Below are 26226 nucleotides of genomic sequence, written 5' to 3'. Positions count from 1 at the left end.
CAGTCCACCCCCAAATCAAGACAATCTGGAATACATTTAATTTGAAGGTGTGGAAACAGTCCCAACACTATTGTGTAAAAAGGGTACTTGTTATATTTTACAGGAAAAGGATTGTGGCACTGTGGGGCTAATTAGACAGCTCTACTTTCAAAGTGTAGGACTTTTTCTGCAGTGTTGTCCTGCTAAATATAACTTTCAATGGGAGGCATATTGTTGCTGCTCAATAATACCAAGCTACAAGAAGATAAAGATCTCACTCATACATGAAGGAATGATTCAAGTTAACTCTCCACCAAACCCACACCCTGACTCCACTTCATAAAATGTTCCATCTTTATTCTGGAGTCATTAGGTAAGCCTGCTGCATGGAAGGCAAGTATTAGATTTAGAATTCCTTTGCCGAGGACAACTAAGAGCAAGTCCCAAAGTGAAAATGTTTCTCCTCCAGGTTACCATTACTTTAAATTCTGTAACGAACAATCCATTTGATGAAAAACAAGACTAGAAAATCTCAGATTCGGATAAGAAATGGGGTTAGAACAAACAACATTAGAGCAAGTCCTGATGAAGTGCTTTTTGCCCAAAAGGTCGATTTTCATGCTCCTCGGATGCTGCCTGACCAGCTGTCTAATCTCGACTCTAAATTCCAGCATCTGCTGACCTCACTTTTACTTAGAACAAACAAGACAGAGCCTCAAACAAGTACAAATGATAAAGCAACAGTTTCATCATAAATTTGTGTTCCAAGTTAAAGCATAATACTCCAAGGGGACCTGTTCAATTTTATTCTGTGTTCATAGTGATCCCAAGAGATTTAAACTGGCATGGCTCATGAGGATACAAGGACACAAATCAAGTCAACTTATTTTGGCTTCGCTGACATATGATCTCACCACAGGCAAAATAATGCGCGGCTCGTCTTTGCCTCCAAGGCTTGCAGTTCATTCTTTGAGGAGCACTTCCCCACGTCATACTTTAGGTATGACACATTCTGCAGGGAGTGGGAGGCTATTCTCTTCCACTTCCAAACTAGGGCAATGCTAGTTCCCTATCAACTTTAACTTTGCAGGCCTAAAGTCTATTCTTGAAAACTTTCGTGGCAAGACCATAAGACATAGCAGCAAAAGTAGGTCATTCTGTCCATCTAATCTGCTCTGCTATTCAAAGACATCATGGCTGATCTGATCATTCTCAACTCCACTTTGCTGCCTTTTCCCCATAACCCTCAATTCCCTTACTCACTAAAAATCTCCCTTAGCCTTGAATATAATTAATGACCTCAGCCTTCGACAGCCCACTGCATTTTTGGCATTTGCTCATAGTTTAATCTTGTCTAAGTGTTTCTAAGAGGAGGAGCTGGGTGTCACTGCAGAGATACTCAGTGATTCCAGTTCATAATGCAGTGAAAAATACCAGATGCTCCCTTCAAATGCAGCATTGTGTCAGAGACTCACTAGCACACTGGGTAAATCAGATGAAAGTGCATCATGCTCACAATGCTGTTTTCAGAGCAGGATAATCCCTGAGGTTACTCAGTTTGGTTTAACTGGCCTTCAAAACAAAACCTGCTAAACCTGCTTATGTTTTTTTGACATGACCTACTTAGATGTTTTTCACAGCCTCAGTCCAGGCCCTAGTGGGTTTTTTTTGCCACAGCGCTCCTTTCAAGGACTTTGTATCATTTTTGATCAATCACCTGCAGGACAGAGCATGTTCAGACAAGCAAATGGGCGCCAAAGTTATAACCACAATGCCAGTGCAGTTTACCACAGTGACTAATTCAATTCTTCTCTCTCAACCACTGGTTAATAATTGTGTGCAAGCTTCATTCCCCCAGAAAGTAAATCAAAATCAACTCTGAACTCAATAATAATTCCTTCAAGAGTACTCTACAAAACGTTAGCTGACCTCCCCTGCCCAAACTCCAGTACACCACAGCCCCTCTTCTCCAGAGGGCTCATCACCACCCACAGCATCTGTACAGACTTTGCCAAAACACCAGCTAATTTGCTGCTAAATAGGAGTGAACCATGGGTTTATGTTCATGTCCTACACCAGTCACTCATTAATCCATAGGCAGTAAGACAGTTGTTCACCATCATTGCTCTCCACTGAAACTGACAACAACCTCCTGGAGACCACACACGGGCAGGGTAACAAATCCAAAACAGCGCTGTCAGTGATTCCAGAATATTGGAACTTTCCCCCCAAACTATAATCAAGCGAAATCAACCGAAAAGAATGTCCACTTTTAATTTATTAATCTCACTTACCCCTTGTAAGTTTTTAGTTACTGCTAAACATGCTCATTACTGAGGAAAACTAAGATGGTGGAACATCAAACACCTTCATTTTTATTTAAAAATATTTTAAAAGTGGAAGTTTTAATGTTGATGTTGATTTCAGTTTCTTTTACGATCCAAACCTCATATTTTGTTACTGGAAATGTCAAATGAAAAGTAAAAGGATTTGTGCTTCCAATTGATTGGCTGTCTGTGGGAATGCTTCAACGTGATAGGCTGCCTGTAATTATTACAGTCACTGCATTTCTTGTGATTCTCAAAATGTGGTGCTAGTTTTAAACTATCACAAAAAAGTGAAAGTCTGCACCACAGATATCAAAAGACTACTATTTGAGCACTAACCACAATTAATCTTTACTTCAGTCACTAAAATGCTTGCTTCATGAAGCAAAACAATATACGCTTTGCTGTTAAGATGACTAGACATTGCCAATTTAATAATGTAGTCGAGAGTGGGGTGCTGGAAAAGCACAGCAAGTCAGGCAGCATCCGAGGAGCAGGAGAATTGAAGTTTAGGGCAAAAGCCCTTCATCAGGAATGAGGCTTGTGAACCAAGGGGATGGACAGATAAATGGGAGGGGTGGGTGGGAGGGAGTAGATGAGAGTGCAATAAGTAGATATGTAGATCAAGGTGAGGATAATGCTAATAGATTGGAGAAGGTTGGAGCACATAGGTAGGAAGAAAGATGGACAGGACATGAGGCCAGTGCCAAGTTGGAAGATTGGATCTGGGATAATGTTGGGGTGGTGGTGGTGGTGGTGGTGGGGGGGGGGGGGGGGGAAATGAGGAAACTGGTGAAATCCACATTTATCCCATGTGGTCGGAGGAAGCCAAGGCAGAAGATGAGGCATTCTTCCTCCAGGTGTCAGGTGGTTAGGGAGTAGTGATGGAGGAGGCCCCAAGACCTGCGGAGTGGGAGGGGGAGTTGAAGTGTTCGGCCATGGGGCGTGGGGTTGGTTGGTGTGGGTGTCCCAGAGATGTTCTCTGGAGTGTTCTGCAAGTAGGCGTCCTGTCTCCCAAATGTAGAGGTGACTGCATCGGGAGCAACAGATACTGTAAATGACATGTGGAAGTGCAGGTAAATCTCTGACAGATGTGGAAGGCTCCCTTGGAGCCTTGGACGGAGGTGATGGGGTTGGTGTGGGCACAGGTTTTGCAATTCTTGCAGTGGTAGAGGAAAGTGCTGGAAGGGGACGGTGGGTTGGTGAGGAGCGTGGACCTCACAAGTTAGTCATAAAGGGTTTAAATGTAGTCAGTATACCAGTAGAGGGATTTTGGGGGTGTGATGTTATAACTTGAAGATTAGGACTACAATGATGTTTGGTTGTCAGTTACATCGAAATTGTGAAAAACAGTTCTGATACACTTTAGAAATTATAAACAGTCCAGCCACAAGTGTCAATGGCACCACTTGCTTCCAATTGCTCCAGCTCTATGCTTTATGGTGCATCATCTTTCCAATTTTACTTGGACAGCCAACACCCTCATCGCTTAGGGTCTCCAGGCACAGTGGCAAAGTCCCTGCTTCTGAGTCAGAAGATCCAGGTTCAAGTCCACCTGCCTCAGAGTGGCCACAACACGCCTGAACAAATTGAGCGGAATTGCGTTCAAATCAAAAAAATCTCAACACTGGTCAATTGTCAGTGAAACAGCCTTTTCCCATCAGCAATATTTTATAACTAGAGGCATGCAAGGAGAATGAAGGTAAAGTAAAGGTGGAGTGAGCAGTTAATAAAGCATATTGTGCCCACAGCTTTATTAATGGTTGCACAAGGTACAAGATCAGAGAGGTGATGTTAAACACATAAGACACTGTACACAATACTCCAGCTGAGGTAAAACCAGTTATTAGCAGCATATTATAGGAAGTATGGGAATGCATTGTAAAGAGTGCAGAAACAATTTACAGGAATGGTACCAGTGTTGAAAAATTTATTTATGAGGGAAACTTGAAGAATTTGAGACTGTTCTCCCTGGAGACCAGGCAGTTAAGAGAAGATTGTTAGAGGATTTCAAAATCACGTGCAGGCTGGATTGACTAGATAGGGAGAAGCTGTTCCCGCTTCTAAGAGGTGATATAGATTTAAAGTAATGTGAGAATGAAGCAAGGGTGACGTGAGAAAGAAAACCCTTTTCTGCTTGGAAATGTGGTGGAGGCAAATTTGATTGAGGGATTCAAGATGACATTGGACAATTATCTGTATAGAAATGGTGTGCAGGGATATGGGAAAAAAGGCAGGAGATTGGGTCTAGGAAATAGAACCTATGTAGCTCAACAGATGAAGGTCCTCCTTCTGTACTGTAATAATGTTGTGATTCTTTAAAACAGAAGCATCTTAGCGGTTAGTCTTCAGTTGCTTGAAGCTTGATAAGACTCCCTCTAGCATTCCCATAAAATGGAGCCCAATAAGTATCCAATTATCTTGGACACAGCTTCAATGTCCTCAGCGCACTGGCCTTGTATCAGCTCTCTACGACAAACAGTTGCACATTTAATTTATCTTCGATTGTTTTGTGGCGGGGTTTGATGTAAATGCCATTTTACTCAGCCGAATTACTCCCCTCCACCCCAACCCACCCCCAAGTCAACAATAACAAAACTTCACTGGTTCTGCAACTTAAAGATGGGAAAAAGTATATTGCCAGGAAATGTTTGCCTGCAATCGTGCTTCTACCTGTAATTCAACACTTTGTTCATAATAGCCATGTGGAGTTTCTTTCATAAATTGGAAGTTTGGTTTTCACATTCAGCATGAGCATCAAAATGAACAAACGCTCTGATTTTTCCCAGATTTGTGAGCCCCTACCAGCATGATGGCATAATCAGACTGCTCCATAAACACATACATAGCAACAATGACATCAGTGCAGCCTATCCAGATTTTTGTACTGGCTCATTTTTTTTTGAGTTTCAAGCTCCCTTCCTCATACATTCTGCCCCACCAACTGTTCAGACAGAAGTAAAGGGAGGAAATTGGGATGCAGGTAAACTATTGGAAAGTTTAAATCCTTTCCTCACGCTAATTAAACTGCCGGCCGTATAAAATGCAGAGTATAGCTGCGAGAACAAATCAGTTACTGGAAAGATTGCAGCCAGTAATTGGAGCTGGTACTCAGAATAAGCAAGGAGGAGCTGATCCAAGTAACATCTCATCACAGGATTCCCAGATATCTCACACAAGGTCAATCAAAACAGATTTTGCTTCTGTCGTGCACAGTATCTGTGTATTTAGCAAGGGAAGCTGATTTTAATTAAAACTAGTTCAAGGCTCGTGGATATTACAATGTGGGTGGGTGGCTATACCAAACAGTTGTGAATGACGTGAATGGGACACTTTTTTTCGAAACGGTCAGCAAAATGTCCCTAGAATTCTAGAAATTTGTACAGTGGTAAATGAATGATAACACCACACTTCCTGTGAGAAGGAGGAGGAAGACAGAAGGTGTTTATTCTTCACATAAATGGTTGTGCAGTTTTGTTTTTACATAAGGAAAAACTAAAACTTCTCCTCCATGTCAGCTGGGGTCAGTTACAGAGGAAGCAAGTTATTCATTCATGTCATACACTCCAGGAACTAAGCATATTAGAACAGAGGGTAATGCACTGTTTAATGGTTTCCCATTGTGGATATAATGGGCCAGGAGCTGGTGAACAGCTATAACACTAGAATGCCACACTACTAGCCATGGTCATTATTAACTTGTAAATATGCCACAAGCTCAGTTTCTTGGCAATTTCCATTTCTCTGCCGTTAGCCTCAATAAAGTTGAACAAAACGTTACTTCCAATCAATGGACTCCCCTTTGCACTTGATCATTCAGAAACTGGTGGATTTGTGACATAATTGCAATTTAGTTTTACCAGACATTTAGGAGTGGTAATTAAGGTCATTCGCTGTTAACGATATGATTGATGGCCATGAGCCAACATTCAGCCTCGGAAGCTCAAAAGAACAAACAAACCCACAGAATTTACAACCCTAGGTCACAAATTGCTCCTGGTGCCTTTTGAACCTTTTTAAATATCCTGGCAGTACCCTTGTATTAGCCCTATTATTATCCATATGTCCATTGGTATCAGAAGGTAATAGTTCTCTGGACACAAAGCAGTACATTTAGACATCACTCATTCAAATGCAAATAAGGTAGACCCTTTCAGAAAATTATTGCATAATGTATTTCATTTTTTATGAAACATGGTATGTGGTAAGTGTGGGCTAAGGTTAAGAGGAATAAAACTAAATTTGAATCTACAGTTCATGATGCTGTTCACCTTTGGGGTTCTGATTGAGGCTGAGTCTGCTATAAGCCAGGTGAGGGGTTGATGCTAGGATTAATGAAAAGTTTCATTCTAAACATAGCAAGGGATTTCCTGGATGGAAGCCACTGGATTAGACAAACCTTGCTCTTTATTGATCTAACAATTCCTACGATCACATGAACGCAGTGTCGTGTTGCAACTACTGTTGCTGATTGTGATGTTTATTAGGGCCGAAGGCTCAAACTATGGGTCAAGAACGTTTGGAAAATTTACACATTGATTTGGCCACTTACAGCCATGGAGGTGTACAGCTTTGGTCCAACTCGTCCATGCCCACCAGATATCCTAACCTCATCCCATCCCATTTGCCATCAGTGGGCCCGTATCCCTCTAAACCCTTCCTATTCATATACCCATCCAGTTGCCTTATAAAAATGTTGTAATTGTACCAACCTCCAGCACTTCCTCTGGCAGCTCATTCCATACACTCGCCACCCTCTGTATGAAAAAGTTATCCCTTAGGCCGTTTTTATATCTTTCCCCTCTCACCCTAAACCTATACCCTCTTTCCTGGGGTGGGAGAGTCCAAAACTAAAGATCTTGTCTATTCATACTATCTATGCCCCTCATGATTTTATAAACCTCTATAAAGGTCACCCCTCAGCCTCCAACGCTCCAGGGAAAACAGCCAGGGCCTATTCAGCCTCTCCCTTCTTGAAGGCCCATGAAGCAAGTTATGAATAAACCTTTGAAATTTAAATATAAATTTCTAACTAAATTAGAATGCTTTCTGCTTTTTTTCCCCCTCCTTCTTTAAATTACCCTTTCTTTATTTATATGTCCCAACATTTCAACTGATTGTAATTAAATTTCCTTCTCTGTCTTCTACTTTGTTTTTGTTTGTGGCTTGTGGCTTCCTTCTTTTCTTTCCTTCAGGAAAAATGTCACGGCACATATTTGAGATCCTCAAATGAGACATTGAAGCAATTGTGCCTTTATCAGACTGACATTCCAGAGAATCCCGGAGGTGATATTATGCAGTCAATATTGCAGTCTATTTAGAGTTGATATCCCCAAATGCACCACCACAGCAATTTCGGGGCCATTAAATCCAAATTTAATTCTGATTCCAAAAGGCCCATCGAATATTGTCAAGTATCTTGTGATAATGGACCAGTGTTAAAGACAACCAGAGAGTTCTCTTGCTATCATAAACATCATCAACCAATGGTGCCAGTTACACACACATCAATTGATTATTTTGGTCTTTGTGGGGCTTTTTTTTATGTCAACGTGCCTGCCAGACCTCCCCAGTTGCCCCGGAAATCCAAGTAATCAATTCTGTGCAAAACACTACCACATCCTTTGGAAATTTGAAACTGTGTCACCTTACGCAAAGGGAGTTTGCATTTCCCCCTTAATCTTTAAACAATGCAAAAACTGAAACACAAATGTACACACTCACTCTATTCCAAAACTTATCAATTTATTTTTGTTTTCCAAGATACAAAACTAAAGAGATTCTGTCCGAGTGGGTGGTATATCACCATTGGAAATCAAATACAGTGCTTAAATGACCAACATCAGGATGTCCTCTTGTATTCTCCTGGAGAGGTCTAGTGCAGAAGGGTCAGAAATCTTGTACAAAGTATTAGGTAAAGTAACATCTTTTCTAGTCTTCTCTCTGACCAGCCAACCCATAACACAAAACTCTTAAATGTTGCTCCATCTCCAAGGTAATACTTTAGATCTTGGGGATAAGTTGGTGCCCTGGAGTTCTGATGTGCCAAGGTAAGGAAGAGCATTGATCAGAAGCAGTAGAGGGATCGGCCACAGAGAAAAGGAGAGAAAGTAGAAAGTGTCTATTTCATGTATAAAAACTGGAATGAAGAGAGTTTGGAAACATCTGGCTTTTGGTGACACTTTCAGCAAGAATTCCAGACTTTCTAAAATACATCATGGCTCATGTCTTTATCCAGAACAGCCTGTCATATGATGGATTGATAAGCGCCGATGCAGGTTCTTTGAGCCTGTTCAACCATTCAATCAGATCACAACTGATTTGCGCCTCAACTCACTATTTTTTCACATCTCTTGATACCAATAACAAACCAAACAAACAACAGCCCTGAAAATTTCATGTGACCCAGCATCTTTTAGTAGTGTAAACTCCAGATGTTCACTTCCTTCACACAAATAAAAGTGATCTGTGATTTCACACCCGAATTCAAATTTTAAATATTCATCCCCCTTGATCTGAAATACTTCCTGTCTATCTACCATATCATACCTCGTCATTTAGTGGTACTGAACTTGAATACTGCTGACATTTTTTGCCTTATACTAATCAGGACACTTCACAAGAAATCCCAAATGTACCAAATAAAATTTCTATTTCATGACAGCAAAGTGCTGATTGGTGGGCAAGTGGACTCTGATTGGTAAAATCATCATTGTAGACAACGTACCAGTTAGATGATGACGGACAGCAAACTACTGAAACTTTAAAATATTGAACCAAGCATGTTGACTTCAACTGGTCATGGCATTACCCAAGAATTGAAGCAATGAATGGTCAGCACCTATTTTGTTGACTTGAAACAGTGCATGTATATACGTTCTTTTTGTCCACAAAGAATAGTACCCCGTCTATTAATATATGCAACTTTCAGCATGCACAAGATGCATACAGCTGGCTGATAATCTTAAAGTGTTTGACAGCTTGATGCTTTGCACATTTAGGACACCTAACCTCCTACCCCTTGCATATTTCCAATTTGCACAGTTGACAGGTTTGCTATAATTAAATCTGCAGGTGCATGTAGAGATTTCATTGCACCTCTTAATAGGCTCTATTCTATTCCCAAAATCATTGGTTAAATGGAGAAATGAGCTCTCTCTTCTTGATGTCTTAGTTGAGACACTGTCCATGGGATTCTCAACCACTTATTGGAAGCCTACCATCGATTGTCAATATATGCATTGAGATTTGAGCAATTCCATGCGCTTTTAGATTGGCAACCTCGTAAATAGGAGGAGAACCATTTGTTCACCATGAAACCTTGATGCTGAAGCAGGGTACAACAAAACCCATCTTATGGGGTAATACTCCCCAATCAGATTTACAGTAGCAACACAAGCAGCATTCTCCATTAATAGGATGATGCTAAGGCAAAAAGATATTCGGCTTTTCTCACAAATGAGGAATCAAGTTCATGCAATATATCCCAAAGACCAGACACGAACAAGGAGCATATCCCATTGACTGTTCACAATATACTGTACAAGGTAATGACTGTACCCAAACTGCCCTTGCTTGCAAAGATCAAAGAGAATACAATATTAGATGCTATTCTGCGACAGAATGAAATTTGCTAAATAAACTCGAGCAGACGAAGAATAACACTGGCAATTTATGGCTAGCATTCAGGCTCACACTGTAATGTATTGCACGATCTGAAAGATACTAATATTAACTCACACAGCCTTGTTCCTTGCAGACAAAGATCACATACACACCCTGCACCATTTTCAACTCACAGTAAGTGCCTGACATTTGCTGGGCTTATTTCACAGAACAATGCTTTGACTAAAATGAGTCAACTTTTAAAAATTAAACAAAGTTTGGTCGTTTACTGTCATTCATCATCTAACTGATGAACTAACTATGGCAATACTACTGTCAATCAGTACTCTCTTCTCATTCAATATAAATAAGTTATTCCTTTAGTAGCATTTCTTGCAAATTGTCCTGGTGAGGACAAAATGCTTCCATCAAAATGTATCTTTTTCCAGTAATATCAAAATATCTTAGGCTGAGAGGTGATCAAATTGAAGTGCATAAGTTCAAGGGAATATAGGCCAAGCTTGAGCAAACTGTCCTCATGTTTCAACTCTTTAAGGAGTTACATTATTATTGCAAACTGATACTGTACAGGTTTCAAGGTTGATACATTCAGTCCTCATTACCTCCAAGCGGTAGGGGTACGTAGAACAAATAAGCATGGATATGCCCCACGTGTATCTTTCTTATGTCCCAGAAGGACCACAATCAGTTTGCAATCAGGAAAAAAAAACCTGGGGACTGGGGCTAACTTTTCAAATATGCAGATCGCCAGGTCGGAAATCAACAGATAATGAGCATTGAGGGTGTCCATTTCATGAGGTAGCATGTCCAAAATGGACAGCAGTTTTCCAGTGGGAATCTAAGGCTCGAAAGGACTGAACCTCTATGAAAGAAAAGCCAAAATTCCATAAGTCTTTATAATTACTTCTTGCATCAGAGTTACAGCTTTCAGTATTTGTCTACTTATTCGTTTCCCCACAATTAAATATTAATTTCAATTCAATTTCTACATTAATTTCAATTCAGCCTTGTCAGATCCAGAGCAGATTTTCACACAATGATCTCAGCTATCATAGATTCCTCAACAGTCAAGTCTCTCCATAGATACTGAACTCTCCAAAACCAAAGCCCCTAATACACACTATTGGATGAAATATGGGGGACCATTACAAAAAAAATTAATAACTCTCACAAGACCTAGTAGTTTTCAAATTATGCTGCACATATTTTGTACAAATGCTTAAGACATTGAAACATTGTTTTCTATCATTCTAAACCAAAATACAAACTTGCTTAAAATGGATAAATTTGCATTTTCACTTGAACAATTTCAAACAAACCTACCAATCATCAGAATACCATCAGCACACAAGCTAATTTCACTGTCAATAGTTAGCACCTCAATACTCCATAACATACACTGCTAATGTCATTCAACAAATTGATTGGTGAACATTAAATCAGAACAGTATTAAACAGATTACATATATCCCTGGAAATGGATTTCAATGGAACAGTTTTCCCCAAAGTGCCAATAATTCCAATAGCTATTCACATCACTTTGAAAATAATGGCACAACAAAAATACTGCATTTAGTTCAGTAATAACATTTTTCCCCGAAGTGAGCAACTGGATTTACAGATTCAAAAAAGACAAGAGAAAACCTCCAATTAAAGGAAATGAAGTGATCTCATCCACATGGATGAGTTTTCTGTACTCTACTGAGAAGTCCTCCTTATTACTCTGAAATTTACTTTATTAAATGGGGTGCCCTCTTTGCCAAATGTTTTTGTTTTGAGAAGCCAGGACAATTGGTATTTTATAAAGACATGATATGACATGACATCAGTGTCAAAACATTGCATCAAGTGAAAAAACTGCAATATGCTTTCCTCCATGTATACTGTGCACCTTAAAAACTACATCAAGATTTGTTCTTATGTTTTACGCACAGTTTACCACTATTTGGATACAAGTCATCTTCATATTAACAACTACAAAACCCACAGCAACAATTGAATTAAAACTACCAGCACCATTATTTTATGGAATTAAAAAGACACAAGCATAGCAGTTGATGTCTGGGCAAAAACCATTAAAAACAAACAATTCATTGGAGTTACATCACTGGAAGGACGAAGGTGCTACAGTGCTTTCCAACACTTTTGTGCATCTGCACTGGGGACAAAATCAATACAGACCTAGGAAAAGATAGCTCCAATACAAGTCTTCTGCATGATGCCAAACAATGTGGTTCACATGCTGCCTCATAGCGCCAGAGACCCGGGTTCAATTCCCACCTCGGGAATTGTCTGTGTGGAGTTTACACATTCTCCCAGTGTCCGCGTGGGTTTCCTCCGGGTACTCCAGTTTCCTTCCACAGACCAAAAATGGGCAGGTTAGGTGAACTGGTCGTGCTAAATTGCCCATATAGGGTTAGGTGTAGGGGACTGGGTCTGGCTGGGTTGCTCTTTGGAGGGTCAGTGTGGACTTGTTGGGCTGAAGGGCCTGTTTTCACACTGTAGGTAATCTAATCTAAAACACAGTGAGTAATATTATGGATAGCATGTTTTTGAAGGAGAATTGTTGCATGTGTGTTTTTGGAATTGGTCAATTAAGACCAGGGTTATAAACACAATGAGGTAATGCAAAATACTTTCAACTCATGCTATACCTGCCTTACACTTATTTGATGTACAGTAAACACATCCGTTTTAACTTTACCTATCTGAGCAAATTTGAACGCTTTATCTAGATGCCAAATGAAAATCATTATTTTAGTCAGTCCCCAATGAGAAAGTCATAAAAAATGTCCAGCCTTCTGCACACTGAGGTTCCTTTTGAAGCATTACTTAAATACTAAGAACTCAAACTACTTTGAAAAATAGAGTAGCTTTCATAATTCTAACTCAACTGACATATTATGATATCACTACATCAAACATACAATGTTTATAACTGTGTACTTTCAACAAACCATGTATTTTAATGGCAGTAAAAATATTTTTCTGTTGTATAACATCAGGAAGACAGAGGAAAATTCCAAAAAAAACTTTGGGATGGAGGGAGAGGAAGAAATGAAGTACAGATTCAGATCTTTTCTAAAGTCACAAATGTTAGCAGTCACTCACTTGGTAACAACCTTGACTCTAAGAAGAAAGGCTGTGAGTTCAAAGTCCTACTTCAGAACTTGAGTGGTAAAATCAAAACTGGCATTTCAGTATGGAACTGAGAGAACGCTCTACTGTTGAATGAGTTTTCTTGATAAGAGTTTAAACTGAAGTCCACCCACTCAAAGTTTGAAGATCCCACAACATTATTTCAAAAAAACAGCGTAAGTGTTAATCCTGGTGTTCTGGCCACCAAAACGTATTCCCCAATCAACATCACTAAACAGAATATCTAGTCATTATTACATTGCTGTTGTGGAAGCTTGCAATGGGCACACTGGCTGACTCATTTCCTACATTATAATAATGATTACTTCATTGGATTCCAAACTGCTTCACTGCAGGTGGCCACGCAAGGTGCTATATAAACACAAGTCTTCCTTTGTTTAATGCAAACTAAAACATGGTGTGTAAAATAGCAAATAGTGGGGAATACATGAAAGGTCTGACATATACATAAGATGTACAAAACACTTGAGAACAAAACCTATGATACTGAGATCAGATGGCAAAGTACCCCTTGCATTGTTCAGGTCATGCTTTAAGTCTGAGGTATGGTAGTGGGACTTTAGCAATAATAAAACTCCAACTGGTTCATTAATGTCCTGCCAATCCTACATATAACTCCATGCTCAGAATACATGTTGATCTTATTGCCCTTTTAAGCTGTTTAAAAAATATATATAAATGAAGGTGTATTCTTAGAGTAACTGGACAAGAGCAATAAATACAGCCTTGCTAACGTCAGTAATACCTTAACAACATGAATTACAACTTGGAAAAAATACAAACAGTAGCAAAATTCAGATGCTAGAATTTTGCCAGAACCTCATGTACATCCAAAGTTGGACAAGCTGGAGAACATTTTTCCAGGTTAAAGAGGAGTTCAGACAATGTCCTGAGGGAACTATGGCGCAAATATTACCTTTGAGGCAATACCATTGAGAACGTGAGCAGATGATCAGCAAACAACCAACAGGAAGGATTTACACAGCAGTAATGCAATTAAGAGCTTCAGATTACAGATACAGTAGCGCCTCGACATATGAACGACCCCGTTCATGAACAAATCGGTTTACGAACAGGATTGAATGTTAAATTTTGCTTCAATGTACATACGAAATTCAAGGTACGAACGAAGGTATGAACGCAAAAAGCCTGTGTGCGACCACGTGTTTCATTGTTCTGCTTTGCTACTCGCTTGTTGAATGCAAAAGCTCTCAGGTCCCATGTGATCTTATTCAGTTCGTCTTTGGCGCGTGTGCTGTGAACAGCCGTCCAAGCATTCTTACACTATCCGAACAATGGGAAAATTGATTCAGTTCACGAACTTTTCGGTTTACAAACCGGGTCCCGGAACGGATTAAGTTACTATATAACAAAATCAGCATGGTGAATTCAAATTGTCCCTCCAGGCCATCTGGACCTCCCTGACTATATTAAGATTTTTAATTCTGTCACTTGTAGTGCAATTGAGAAAGATACTTTGAAATGTTTAAAAAAAAATTAGATTGTTCAACTAGATTTGACAAAATGTTTTCACTTAAGAACACCACACACACTTTCAGATGCCTGTTCATACACAGTCAGAATGACTCATCTGGATACTGTAGAAGAAACTAAATTGATCCTTTTGTCACAAGGAAATATTCAGCAATGAGACCAGATTTTGGGAATTTAATATCTATGAAAACTTGTATCACATTGACTAAATTTGTCACTTCCGGGTGATAAAATGAGCAGGCAAATGCATACACATGCACACACACCCAAATATGAGAGAGCACACGATGGCAGGAGGGAGATGAATATAAATGCAAACTTAATGTGAGGTAACTGCTTCTTTAGCAGTTTTTTATATATTAAAAAGATGCATAAACAAGGCCATAATAACACTAAACAATTATAGGTGATTCACCTTTGACCTCTCCTAAACTTTAATGCAAACTAATTGTGCAGTCAAGGGCAAATCTTTTGATGCAGCGATCAGTCAGCTGTGGTAAAACACAGCAGGCAGATTTGTCAGTGCTTGGACCAGTGAGTCACCTCACCCACAGGTTTTGGATAGAAGTGTTTAAATACTAATATAATTGTATACTATCAGGGGCTGATTTTTTTTTTGAAAAAGCTTCAGAAGTGACACAAATGATTTCATGATCAGTCCACAAATTCACTTACAGGTTCTAATTCAATTCTCAAGTATTCCAGATGTCTTTCTTCTTCAAAGTCAAGCTTGTAAATCTAACCAGTTGAACATCAGGCACCAAGAGACAATTAAATCTTCACAGCTCTGCTACCCTGATATGTTCCATCTTAACCTTTTCAATATATCATGCCAACTGATGCTTTGTTACAACTGAGGCTGTTCAAAGGAGTTTGGGGAACTTAGCTAATACATTGAATCACAGCAGAACTTTGTCAAATTTAATCAACTTTCACATATCACGGTTTGCCATGCATTTAGATATAATAGAGAAACTCTTCTCATGATAAGATTGGTTTTTGCTCATCCAATTGTTAGAGCTCTTGCCGATTTTTCATTATTTTTATATCAATTTTGGTTCAGAACTATGAGTTGGGAACGGAGAGTGACAGATGACTTTGAGTGAGTGTAACATGAAAACAGACCAACCTTTTGCTTACTTGTGAGGCCAGGCCTGGAAAATAATTGCACGTTGGTTACTGATCAAAATTCGGCAGACACTTTGATCACCAAGAATAGCATTATGTTTAACTAGATAGCAGAAGTCAGCTATTAACAAGATCAGTAGTTGGGAATTAGTTGCAGTCAGTTTGGGAAAGATTTTATGCTCAAGGAGTTGGCAGATGTTGAATGGTTGAGGGGATCTCATAAAGGAGATGATCAGTCTGCCAGGGAGTGGTCAGAGTTTGAATCGCATTTTGGACTGTTTTCTGGAAAACAAAATGAATCTAGCTGTTGATGCTATGGCTTGAAGATTTGCAAGCTCCCTGGATAACCTCCTGTGAGCAGCTTGTGGAAGCTCAGAATAGAAAGCTTAAGTATTACTGCTTTTTCAGAGCAAATTGCAAATGTGACCTTGATCAACATCTTCAGAAAACCAAACAAGAAACTTTCTATGCCTGCGAAACAGCACATCTTGAAAACTATCCAAGTGGTCTGGCTAAGTTTGTTACTTTCCCTTTAATTGAGTTTGTCTGCTTTTTGTAGACATTAGGGCTGAAATAAAGGTTCTGTGGTTTATAAACATAGACCAATAACAGGTTACTTAGTTGTTTCATTTTGCTCTAAAGTTGTTATATTGTTAATAAATTGCTAAGTCTTTAAGATACGACCAGTGTCTGGAATTGATTACTTGCAGAGTCTGAGATTGGCTGTTCAAAATTCTGGTTGGGAGCCATTGGGGTTAATTTTGAGAGTCTTTGAAGGTTTTAGTTTTACTGCGTTGTGAATATAGAGACAGAAAGACTGATTTGGTTTGGCTTGCTATCTCCTTGTCATAACATATTGCACTATTGCCTGGAAGAAAAATTCAAGTTTCTTAAAAAATACTAACACATTTTCAAACTAGAAGTGAATCACTTCACCTAATCAACAGTACGATTTACAAAACTGGAAAGGTCAAGATGCTATGTTTCAGAACTAATTGCAGTTGTGTATTTTCTTTCTATAAAACAAAAATCACTATTTCAAACACGAGTATCTGTCATGGGTTTTACTGATGCTATAAAAATGCAATAATCTTTTGAATCAGATGCTAATGTTCATGCACTGAATTCTTTGAAGTACAGATGGAATAACTGAAAGGAAAAAGATGCTCGCATCATCCAAAAGTATACTGTATGGCTTCAATTATTTTATTGCACACATCACCATCAATATAATTTCTTGTCATTTCTCCCCCTCGCTTTGCTCTCCCTGACACGGCTTTCCCTGACTGGCCTAAACTTTCTCTTTTGGAGGTCTTTTCACTTAAGTTCCAAGCAAACCTCAAAAGAGATTGTGCCATTCTATGGCTGCTGCACTTAAAGGAATTGAGAAGAAAGGGATTTGAATGTCTTTCCTTTTGGTAAAAATAAAACCAGGGTTACTTATCCTTGATTGCCTGCAAATCTGCGTGATGATTATTGGCCTGTTTCTAAAGTTCAGAATTATAAACTAATCTTTGCTAAATAAATGTGTTACATTACACACAAAGCTACACTGAACATCAAGTCTGCACAGGAAGACATACATTGGTCATTACAAAAATGCTAGAAATATTCAGAAGTATATTTGGAGAAAAACAAAATTGGTGATTAACATCAGTGACCCTTCATTAAAACTGAAGAATCAACACAAAGTGTTAATGCTGTTTCTCTCCACAGACACTGACTGATCTAAGTATTTCCAGCATTTTCTGTTTTTTTTATTTCAAATTTCTGGCATTTTCAGTACTTCCCTACACAGTACCATCCTGGGCTAATTCTAAAGTCTTGATGAACTACAGTAATCCCCCTGTACCCATGGGGGATATGTTCCAAGGCCTACTGCAAATGCCCAAAACAGCAGATAGTAGTGAATCCACTCATTTAAAATGGAAAACTTGCCTCCCTGGCAGCCCCTTGGTCCCGGCATGTTTCACGTAATATGTTCAGGCCACGATAAACCACAGGTAACTGAAACCATGCTTACAGTATTTGTCCTGTCTTAAGAGGTGACCCTTACTATAAATCTATGGCACCTAGTCTGCCCCATTCACCTGCGAGTTCTAATTGAAAGTTATTGATCTGAAATGTAAATTGTTTTTCTCTCTCCATGGATGCTGCTGAACTTGAAGAGTGTTTTCAGCATTTTTTCATTTCAGATTTCCAGCAGTCACACTATTTTGATTTTAGAAATGCATTACTGCTACCAGGGTTATTTGCATCATTTTGCTGCTCCACACGTTTTAGTAGAATAACAATTTTGTCTTAAAAAGGATAAAAATACAAGACATTTTATGTTGAAGTCGCTGTCCTCTATAACATTAAAGATATCATATTAAAATTTGTGGGTGCATCCTTGATTTCTCTGATATTTTCTAAAACACTACACTTTGTTCTACACACACTCAAAATGTCACTTATTGGAAGAGTTGTGTTTTGGAACATCTAAACAGAAAGCAGAATTCATTCAGATCTGGTGCAACTATAGCTCATGAAAATGCAAGTGTCAACTCTTACACTAATAGTACAAGTTAATTATTTTAAGTTTGCGTCACATATAGACAGGATGGTTGAAAAGATGTTTGGCACATTTGCCTTCATTGCTCTGTCCTCTGAGTATAGGAGTTGGGATGTCATGTTGAGGTTGTACAGGATATTGGTGAGGCCTCTTCTAGAATACTGTGTCCAGTTCCGGTTGCCCAGTTATAGGAAGGATATTATCAAGCTGGAGAGAGTTCAGCAGAGATTTACCAGAATGTTGCCATGGAAGGTTTAAGTTATCAAGAAAGGCTGGATCGGCTGGGACTTTTGTCACTGGATTGTAGGAGATTGAGATGCGAACTGATAGAAGTCCACAAAGTAAGATAGGTACAGATGGAGTTGATAGTAGTTGTCGTTTCCCTAGGATGTGGGGATTTCAGGACTAGGGGGCATATTTTTAAGGTGTAAAGAGATATGTCTTTCTTAAAAATCTAAGAGACAATTTTGTTTATACACAGAGGATGGATCACATATGGAATGAACTTCCTGAGAAAGTGGTGGATGTGGATACAATTACAAATGTTTAAAAGACATTTGGACAGACAGCTGAATAGGAAAGGTTTGGAGGAATATAGGCCAGGAGCAGGCAGGTGGGAGTAATTGAGTTTGGGATTATGTTCATAAAACATAACAACGCAGAACAGGCCCTTCGGCCCTCGATGTTGCGCTGACCTGTGAACTCATCTAAGCTCATCCCCCTACACTATCCCATCATCATCCATGTGCTTATCCAAGGATTGTTTAAATTTCCCTAAAGTGGCTGAGTTAACTGCATTGGCAGGTGGGGCATTCCATGCCCTTACCACTTTGAGTAAAGAACCTGCCTCTGACATCCATCTTAAAGCTATGTCCCCTCGTACAATCTGGCATCATCATCATCCTAGGGAAAAGAATTTCACTGTCTACCCTGTCTATCTAATCCTCTGAACAGCTTGTACGTCTCTATCAAATCCCCTCTTCGCCTTCTTCTTTCCAATGAGAACAGACCCAAGTCTCTCAGCCTTTCCTCATAAGACCTTCCCTCCAGACCAGGCAACATCCTGTAAATCTCCTCTTCACCTTTTCCAATGATTCCACATCCTTCCTGTAATGGGGCAACCAGAAATGTACACAATATTCCAACTGCGGCCGCACTAGCGTTTTGTATAGTTGAATGGAATGGTTGAACCAAAGGGTCTGTTTCCATGCTGCATGTGGGCCTGAACAAAAATGCAAATGCATTGATCCACGCTGAATCTCAAATCACTTTCTATGTCAATAACAAATAGAGGAAGAGAATTAATAGTTCTGCATGGATAAAACTCAAGTTAAAATAAATTTAATGTATTCCTTCAATTTAATCCAACAAACAACTTCCACTATAGAAAGCAATCTACACTCTAAAAGAAAATAATTGTTAACACTGCTTCACACCACTTTAAGATCAAAAATGCTAATGAATTAAGTCAGCTTGCAACATGCTACAGAAAGTCAAAGCAGAGTACCAGTTATACACAAGTAGTTATGTTTTGTGGCTTTTCCTACAGCTGCAAATTTTATTTTTAAGATTGCCTCTCTTGTTCAGTCTAAGCCCCAAGCATGTTACTATGATCCCCTCTCCTAAACAAATCCAGAAATATTGCACTGTCTTCTGGTCTTACTCACTTTTCACCAAGAATTCAATCTGCAAACCCCATCCCCTTCAGAAGATATTCCCCTCTGAATATCTTCAAGCATCTGATTAAAGTCACTGAATCATTGCTTTTTCATTTACCTCAGTGTCTGCTTTACAAACTTCTCCCAGCTCAGTGGGCGTTGAAAGATCATTAACTTGAAGTGTTTATTTATTCAATTTTTCCCTCTCTATAAATGCCACCTGAGCCACTGAGTGTATCTAGCATAATCTGTTCTTTATCCTTTTCAATCTGCCTGGTATCCTGTGCCATTATTCTTATCCTTTCACCTTGGTCAGTCACTTCTAAAGCAGCAGATGATGGCAAATCAAGTACAATATTTTTGTCACCAAGTTTCACTGTAAGAACTTTATAAATGGTCCAAAAATGCTCTCTCGGTTGGACAGTCGAAATCCAGTGATGGATTCTGCCAAGCCTGTCAGAACATTTTAAACAGGCTGTGTTTTATTTTTCAGATATGAATATGAAGATACATAGAAAATGCTTCAGAACTGCCTTGTCTAAAATATAAACATATTATAAGTGGTTCGATTAAGAAAAGTTAAGACACGGAGGGGCATCAACACATTTGTCAATTGGACAGAGTGTCAAAATTACATTGATAACAATATTAATTAACAATAAGCATAGTTAAAAGACACAAATATAGGCCAATTACTGAACTTAAGCACACTTAAAAGACAAGCAGCTAAGAATAATATCTGGCCCACAAAACTCAGCTAAATAACCTTAAACTCAATACAATGTACAATAATTCCATAAAATAACATCAGTGCTGCTGGCAATGCTCAAGTTTCCTCTGAGTAAGTTATGCCTCTCAGGAGAGATGAACAAGGTTATGTCCCTAAGGTCCTTTCTAGTTCTGTGCCAGCAGTCCAGGATATTTGAGGTTAATCGGAGAACTATCACAAATCCACGTTAAAGACATTATGCAAGATTATCTGGCACACCAAAACCTGGCTAGAAGCTGCGTTCAACTCGCCTCCTGAATAGTCAAAATAATACACAGATATGACAGCACTTTTCCATCGGAAATTTGGCCAAAGACATGCTGTTTTACCTCATGAAGGAAACATTAACAGTTGGTCAAATCCGTGTAAACTTCAAATATGTACTAATAGCAGGTTGAGAAGTTGTGTTTTAAATCTTTTTCACAATAACTGAGTGATATCGAGAGGTGAATATTCTTCTTCCGGCGATGGCGAATTATTCCCCAAGCTCCGCCATATGATAGGACATAAACCACGAGATTTTGTGAGGGAAAATCTCTCTACCAAGCGGGGCGATTCCAAGACCCCGAAGAAATGCTCATTATCCGCCCTCACCTCCATCTCTACACACACCACTCCAGCAACAACACCAAACAATACGTGTTACTGAAATTACAAAACTTATTACACTCCCGAAACAGGGAAGCCTCGAAAGAAAGCTCATCTGTCTGTCGATGCTCGAGGTGAACGTTGTAAACTGAACAATTTCCCCCGCCCAAGATGATTCCAAAACGGCAGGAGAGCCGGGAATGGCAGATGGGCAACTTCACTTGCTGATAAACAGAGCCAATACTCTCCGTATCCTGGTGTGTCAGAGAGAGAGAGGATCTGTATTGTCCTCAAAGCATGCACTCCCTCTCGCTTTTTGTTTGTATCGGAGATGGGAGAGGTTTCACTGTGACAAAGCAATACAAACAAGTAAAAGCGAGTCAATTTCCATAGTAGGGGTCCGGGAGGAAATCCACCTGCCGTACACGTTCTCAACCTCCACCTAAATGTCTCCATTTCGCGTCTCTTCCCAGTTTTAGGGAGCCTTTTAGGCCCAACCCGGAGAGAGATAATCTTTCTAACCCTTTAATTCTCTCAGATACTTCAGAAGGTGCTCCACGCCCGCGTGAGAAAGCTGCAGTGGGAGACAAATTCATTCCTACTGAACAAAATCCTTTGGAAACATTCTAAACTCTACATTCTAGTAGTCTGCCTGACTTCCCGGGATCTTTCGGGAGTTTACTTCAAACTATATTCGCGGAAGGTCGATCGAGCGTGAGTCTCGCCGCTGTCAAACTTGGACGCTGGAACTTACCTTCAGGGCAAATTTCTCCTGGGTTTTCTTGCTGAAACATTCCAAAACTTTGCCATTGATGCCCAGTCCCAGAACCTGCGCCGTGACCTTGTAGTCGTCAGTGATGGCGTTTTTCTTGGTCTGAGCGCCGGCTCTCTGTAGCTGGAAAGGGGCTTGTGGAGGAGGGTAGAGGGAAGCCGGAGGCGGCGGCTCTGGGATCTGGTTACCTTGTTGCGGATCCCGGGCTGTCGCAACGTTCGACAACATTGTTACATCGGAGCTCGATACTTTGTAACCCAGAGCAAACCCCCCCCCCGGCTCCTATCAGACAAAGTTACAGACTTGCCACCAGAGACGAGCAGAAGTAACTAGACTCCCAACAAAGCCGCTGGACCCTTGTCAGGAAGTAACGATCAAAATCCAAATCTCCTTTTTTCTTCCCTCTTAATCAAAGCCGAGCTCAAGATCCCACTTGGTCAGTTTCACAGCACTTCACTTCCAATTGAGTTTCAGTGGAAACAGACGTGCTGACGTCAAAGCCTCACTACCAGACGGGGAGAGTCATGACGGTCTTGTCTTAAAGGTGGTCGGGACAAAGGACGCTTAAAGGCAATGTCTACTTCGCCCTTCCTGGAGGATTGTGGCGGAATTTCTGTCGTGAAATCGCAGCCATTTTGATCGTGCTTGTCAGAAATGCTATTGGGTTCAGAAATGTCATTACGCCCAAGATAAAACCAAAAGACAGGAGGCAACAAAAGAGGACTTGCCCCTTGGGCCCAGATTTTCACTCATGAGTCCAGTCCAGCCACCAGCCTGCTGCCCAGTCTTAACAATAGCATAGAAATTGTAAAGACAATCTCTTTCGAGAAGTCACGATACACCTCTGGAGCAGGTCAAATTTGAACCCAGGCTTTATCAGACTCAGAAATAGGGACTTTCGTAATGCTCCACAAAAACTCCCTTAACAAAACAGATTGCATTCAATCCAGGTAAATGTGAGGTGATTCACTTGGACAGGATAAACAACGTGAGGAAACATATGATGAACAGTAGGACCCTGGAAGCATAGGACCAAAGAGACTTTGGAGTTGTATAAGGTAGAAGACAGACAGCATCGTCCTTTAAGGTAGTTGGGCAGGTTGATAAAGTGTTCAGAAGTCATAGAGGATTCTTGCCTCCATTAGCTGAGGCATAGAGTTTAAGAGCAGGGGGGTTAGTTAGAACTATATCAAACATTAGTTAAGCCATAGCTGGAGTGTTGTGTTAGTTCAAGAATTCAAATTATAGTAGAGATGTGATAGCAGTGAAGAGGGTGCATAGAAGATTTAGCCTTTGTGGTGAAGAATTTCATTTATGAAGAGAAATTGGACAGACTAGGGTTATTTTCCTCATTTATCTCTCTACCCTTCAGGCACTCTGCCTGTATTCCTGATGAAGGGCTTTTGCCCGAAACGTCGAGTTTCCTGCTCCTTGGATACTGCCTGAACTGTTGTGCTTTTCCAGCACCACTCTAATCTAGACTCTGGTTTCCAGCATCTGCAGTCATTGTTTTTACCTTGTTTTCCTTATAGTTGAGGAGATTGAGAAGTGGCTTGATTGATGTGTGTAAAATTATTGGACGCATAGACAGGGCAGACAAGAATTAACATTTCTCCTTGATAGAGGAATCAATGACAAGGGGACTCGATTTCAGATAAAGGGCAGAAGGTTTAGAAGAGATGTGAGGGAGAATATTTTCATCCAGAGGATGCTGGGAATCTAGAACACACTGCCTGTCAGGGTAGTAGAGGCAGAAACCCACATTATATTTAAGAAGTATTGAGATGTGCACTTGTGATGTCAAAGCTTATAAGCCGATGGGCCAAGTGCTGGAAATTAGATTAGAATAGTTAAGGGGTTGTTTTAACTGGTGCAGCTGTGATGGGCCAAAGAGCCTTTGTGCTGTAGATCTCTATGACTCTATAAGAGTATATTATAAAAAGCAAACTGGCGCTATTACTAATCTACTATTACCACTGTCTTATAGTCCTCAGTCACTGACTTGTGACTGAGTCTCACCCAATTGGACCTTTTTTTTTATCATCACTGCTAAGAAATGATGTGGAAGTTGTGAGTTCACCCAGCAGGAATTAATCCAATGCAGTCAGTCGCAGAAGAAAACTACATTGTGAAAGTTAATGGAAACTTTTAACTAAACACGCCTGAATGACTGGATAAATCTCACCAATAATTACATTTGTTGTTGCTAGTTGGAAGTTGCTTCAAAATGTGTTGCTCCATGCAAGACTGAGCATGGAGCTCTGCATTCCTCAATATCAGAACTTAACACAACTGTGAAAACACACAGGATGTGCACTCATGAACTTTTCAAGAAGGTGGGTCACCTCCACCTTCTCAGAAGAAGCTCGGCACGGACAAGAATTGCCAACCTAGCCAGTGACACTCACACCCTATGAATAAAAGAGGTTCCTTTTTGAATTATATGTTCAATAAAGCATAAGCATTTTCTCTTGCTAACCGTCTTTATCATTATTCTGCCATTATCTCTTGCTGCTTTCTTTTTCATTCACTTCTCATTTTCACTTTCCTGCGTTTTTGTCTCATAACAGTCTGCCTAACAAGGATGTCACAATCATATTTTTGTCTCCTATTCTTTTGCTGTAAAGATTCCTTGGAAATGTGTTCTGAGTTCTGTGCAAGAGAACACAATCCAAAAGGATAACCTATCTATTCTCTTTTCAGATTATGGTTAGAATTGTGGTGTATCACCATCATTTTCTGAATTTATTTCTTCAGCAATTACAGCATTTTTGTTTGATTTTGTTCTGGGGTTGACTCTGCGCCAATCCTGGCAAACCTGACTGTCCAGTGCCAGGCTTGCTGTGTGGCATCTCGACAGAAGACAACATTTGCTGCTGAGCCTCTGATACAAACATTTGTAGATGAAAATCTGAAATTCTGAGGAGGACCTCGATTCTCAGCAGGTATCACCATTCGATTTTTTTTCATAAGCTTGTGATAATGAGATTGACATGTTTTCCTGAGATGCACTGAAGGGGAAAAACAGCAAGAAAAATCTATGCTGCTGTTTCTGGCACATTTCCCAACTCGAGCTTTAATCAGATCCTGTGCAAATCCTTAAATTACATATTCCACAGTTGCTTTTTGGGTCAAATCTCGCATTTTGGCAATCTTTGAAGACAAATTCCCAGAACTGTTTTCAAAATTCAATGCAGGTACGTAAGAACTAAATAATTATTGTTTATCAGAGTGAATAGCTTCTAATAGAGAAAACTTCCTAATCGCATGACAGTACAATGGTTATTATCTGCAATGTGTTCTTTTGAAGGTATTTTGAGATCAAATATCAGCAATAAAGCTTCATGTTGTCTTAGTTCTGTTGATGCCTCTGTGTCAATCAATGGATTGGAGGTAGGACAGGACTTGAGTGTCTCCAAATTCATAATCAATGCCAGAGCAATCAGACTGTTCTCCAGTTTTATTGCCTAGTCAGACACAGATACTAACAATGTTTGGGAAGACACAGTATGTATAATGAAAAGTTAAAACTGATAGCAACATTTTATTTTCGTTTATTCTTTGATCTGACATAGAATTTGCTGGCAAAGCCAATATTGTTGTTCTTAAACTGAATGGATTGCAATTAAAAATCAATCACATTCGTATGGACCCAGACTTACACATATGCAACGCGAGGTAAGGATGACTGATTTCCTTCCTTGAAGGACCACAGGACCATAAGAACTGGAACAGAAGTAGGTTGTTCAGTCCCTTGAATGTATTCTGTCATTCAATAGAATCATGGCTGATCTGACACTCCTCATGTTTCCTTTCCTGCCTTTCCCTAAACTCTTTGATTCCCCTACTGATCCTTTATTTTGAGACTGTGCCCTCTGGTCCTAGACTGTCACATAAGGGGAACTATCCCCTCAGCATCCTGTATGTTTCAGGGCAATCCAAGATGGTGGCGATCTGAAAGATCTGCTTTGCTGAGCTCTGCATCACAACTCAAGCAAAGTGGTACTTCAACCCTCCCCACTTAAGCCATTTCAGTAAAATTTGACATTAAAACAGTGTTCGAACCTTTACTAATCCCGTTTTGTCAATTGACAAAACATGGAAAAGGTCTGAGTAAGTTCAAACACATCAGACACCAGCCGGAGACATCGAGTACACCCGCAACCCCATCT

General features: G+C 39.8%; 1 protein-coding gene across 1 annotated transcript in view; it reads right to left on the bottom strand.

Annotated features, from left to right (window-relative positions):
* The window catches only part of LOC132828374 (MAP kinase-activated protein kinase 2), a 216050-nt gene extending 193528 nt beyond the window's left edge, over positions 1–22522 (bottom strand). The window contains exon 1 of the mRNA XM_060845421.1: positions 22037–22522. Coding sequence (XP_060701404.1) covers positions 22037–22282 — 246 coding nt within the window. The 5' untranslated portion in view covers positions 22283–22522. The remainder of the gene's footprint in view (positions 1–22036) is intronic.
* Between the last annotated feature and the right edge of the window lie 3704 nt (positions 22523–26226).

This window comes from Hemiscyllium ocellatum, chromosome 26 (genome assembly GCF_020745735.1).
Source record: "Hemiscyllium ocellatum isolate sHemOce1 chromosome 26, sHemOce1.pat.X.cur, whole genome shotgun sequence".
In the NCBI taxonomy this organism is placed as follows: domain Eukaryota; kingdom Metazoa; phylum Chordata; class Chondrichthyes; order Orectolobiformes; family Hemiscylliidae; genus Hemiscyllium; species Hemiscyllium ocellatum.
This window is presented reverse-complemented; position numbering and strand designations above follow the sequence as displayed.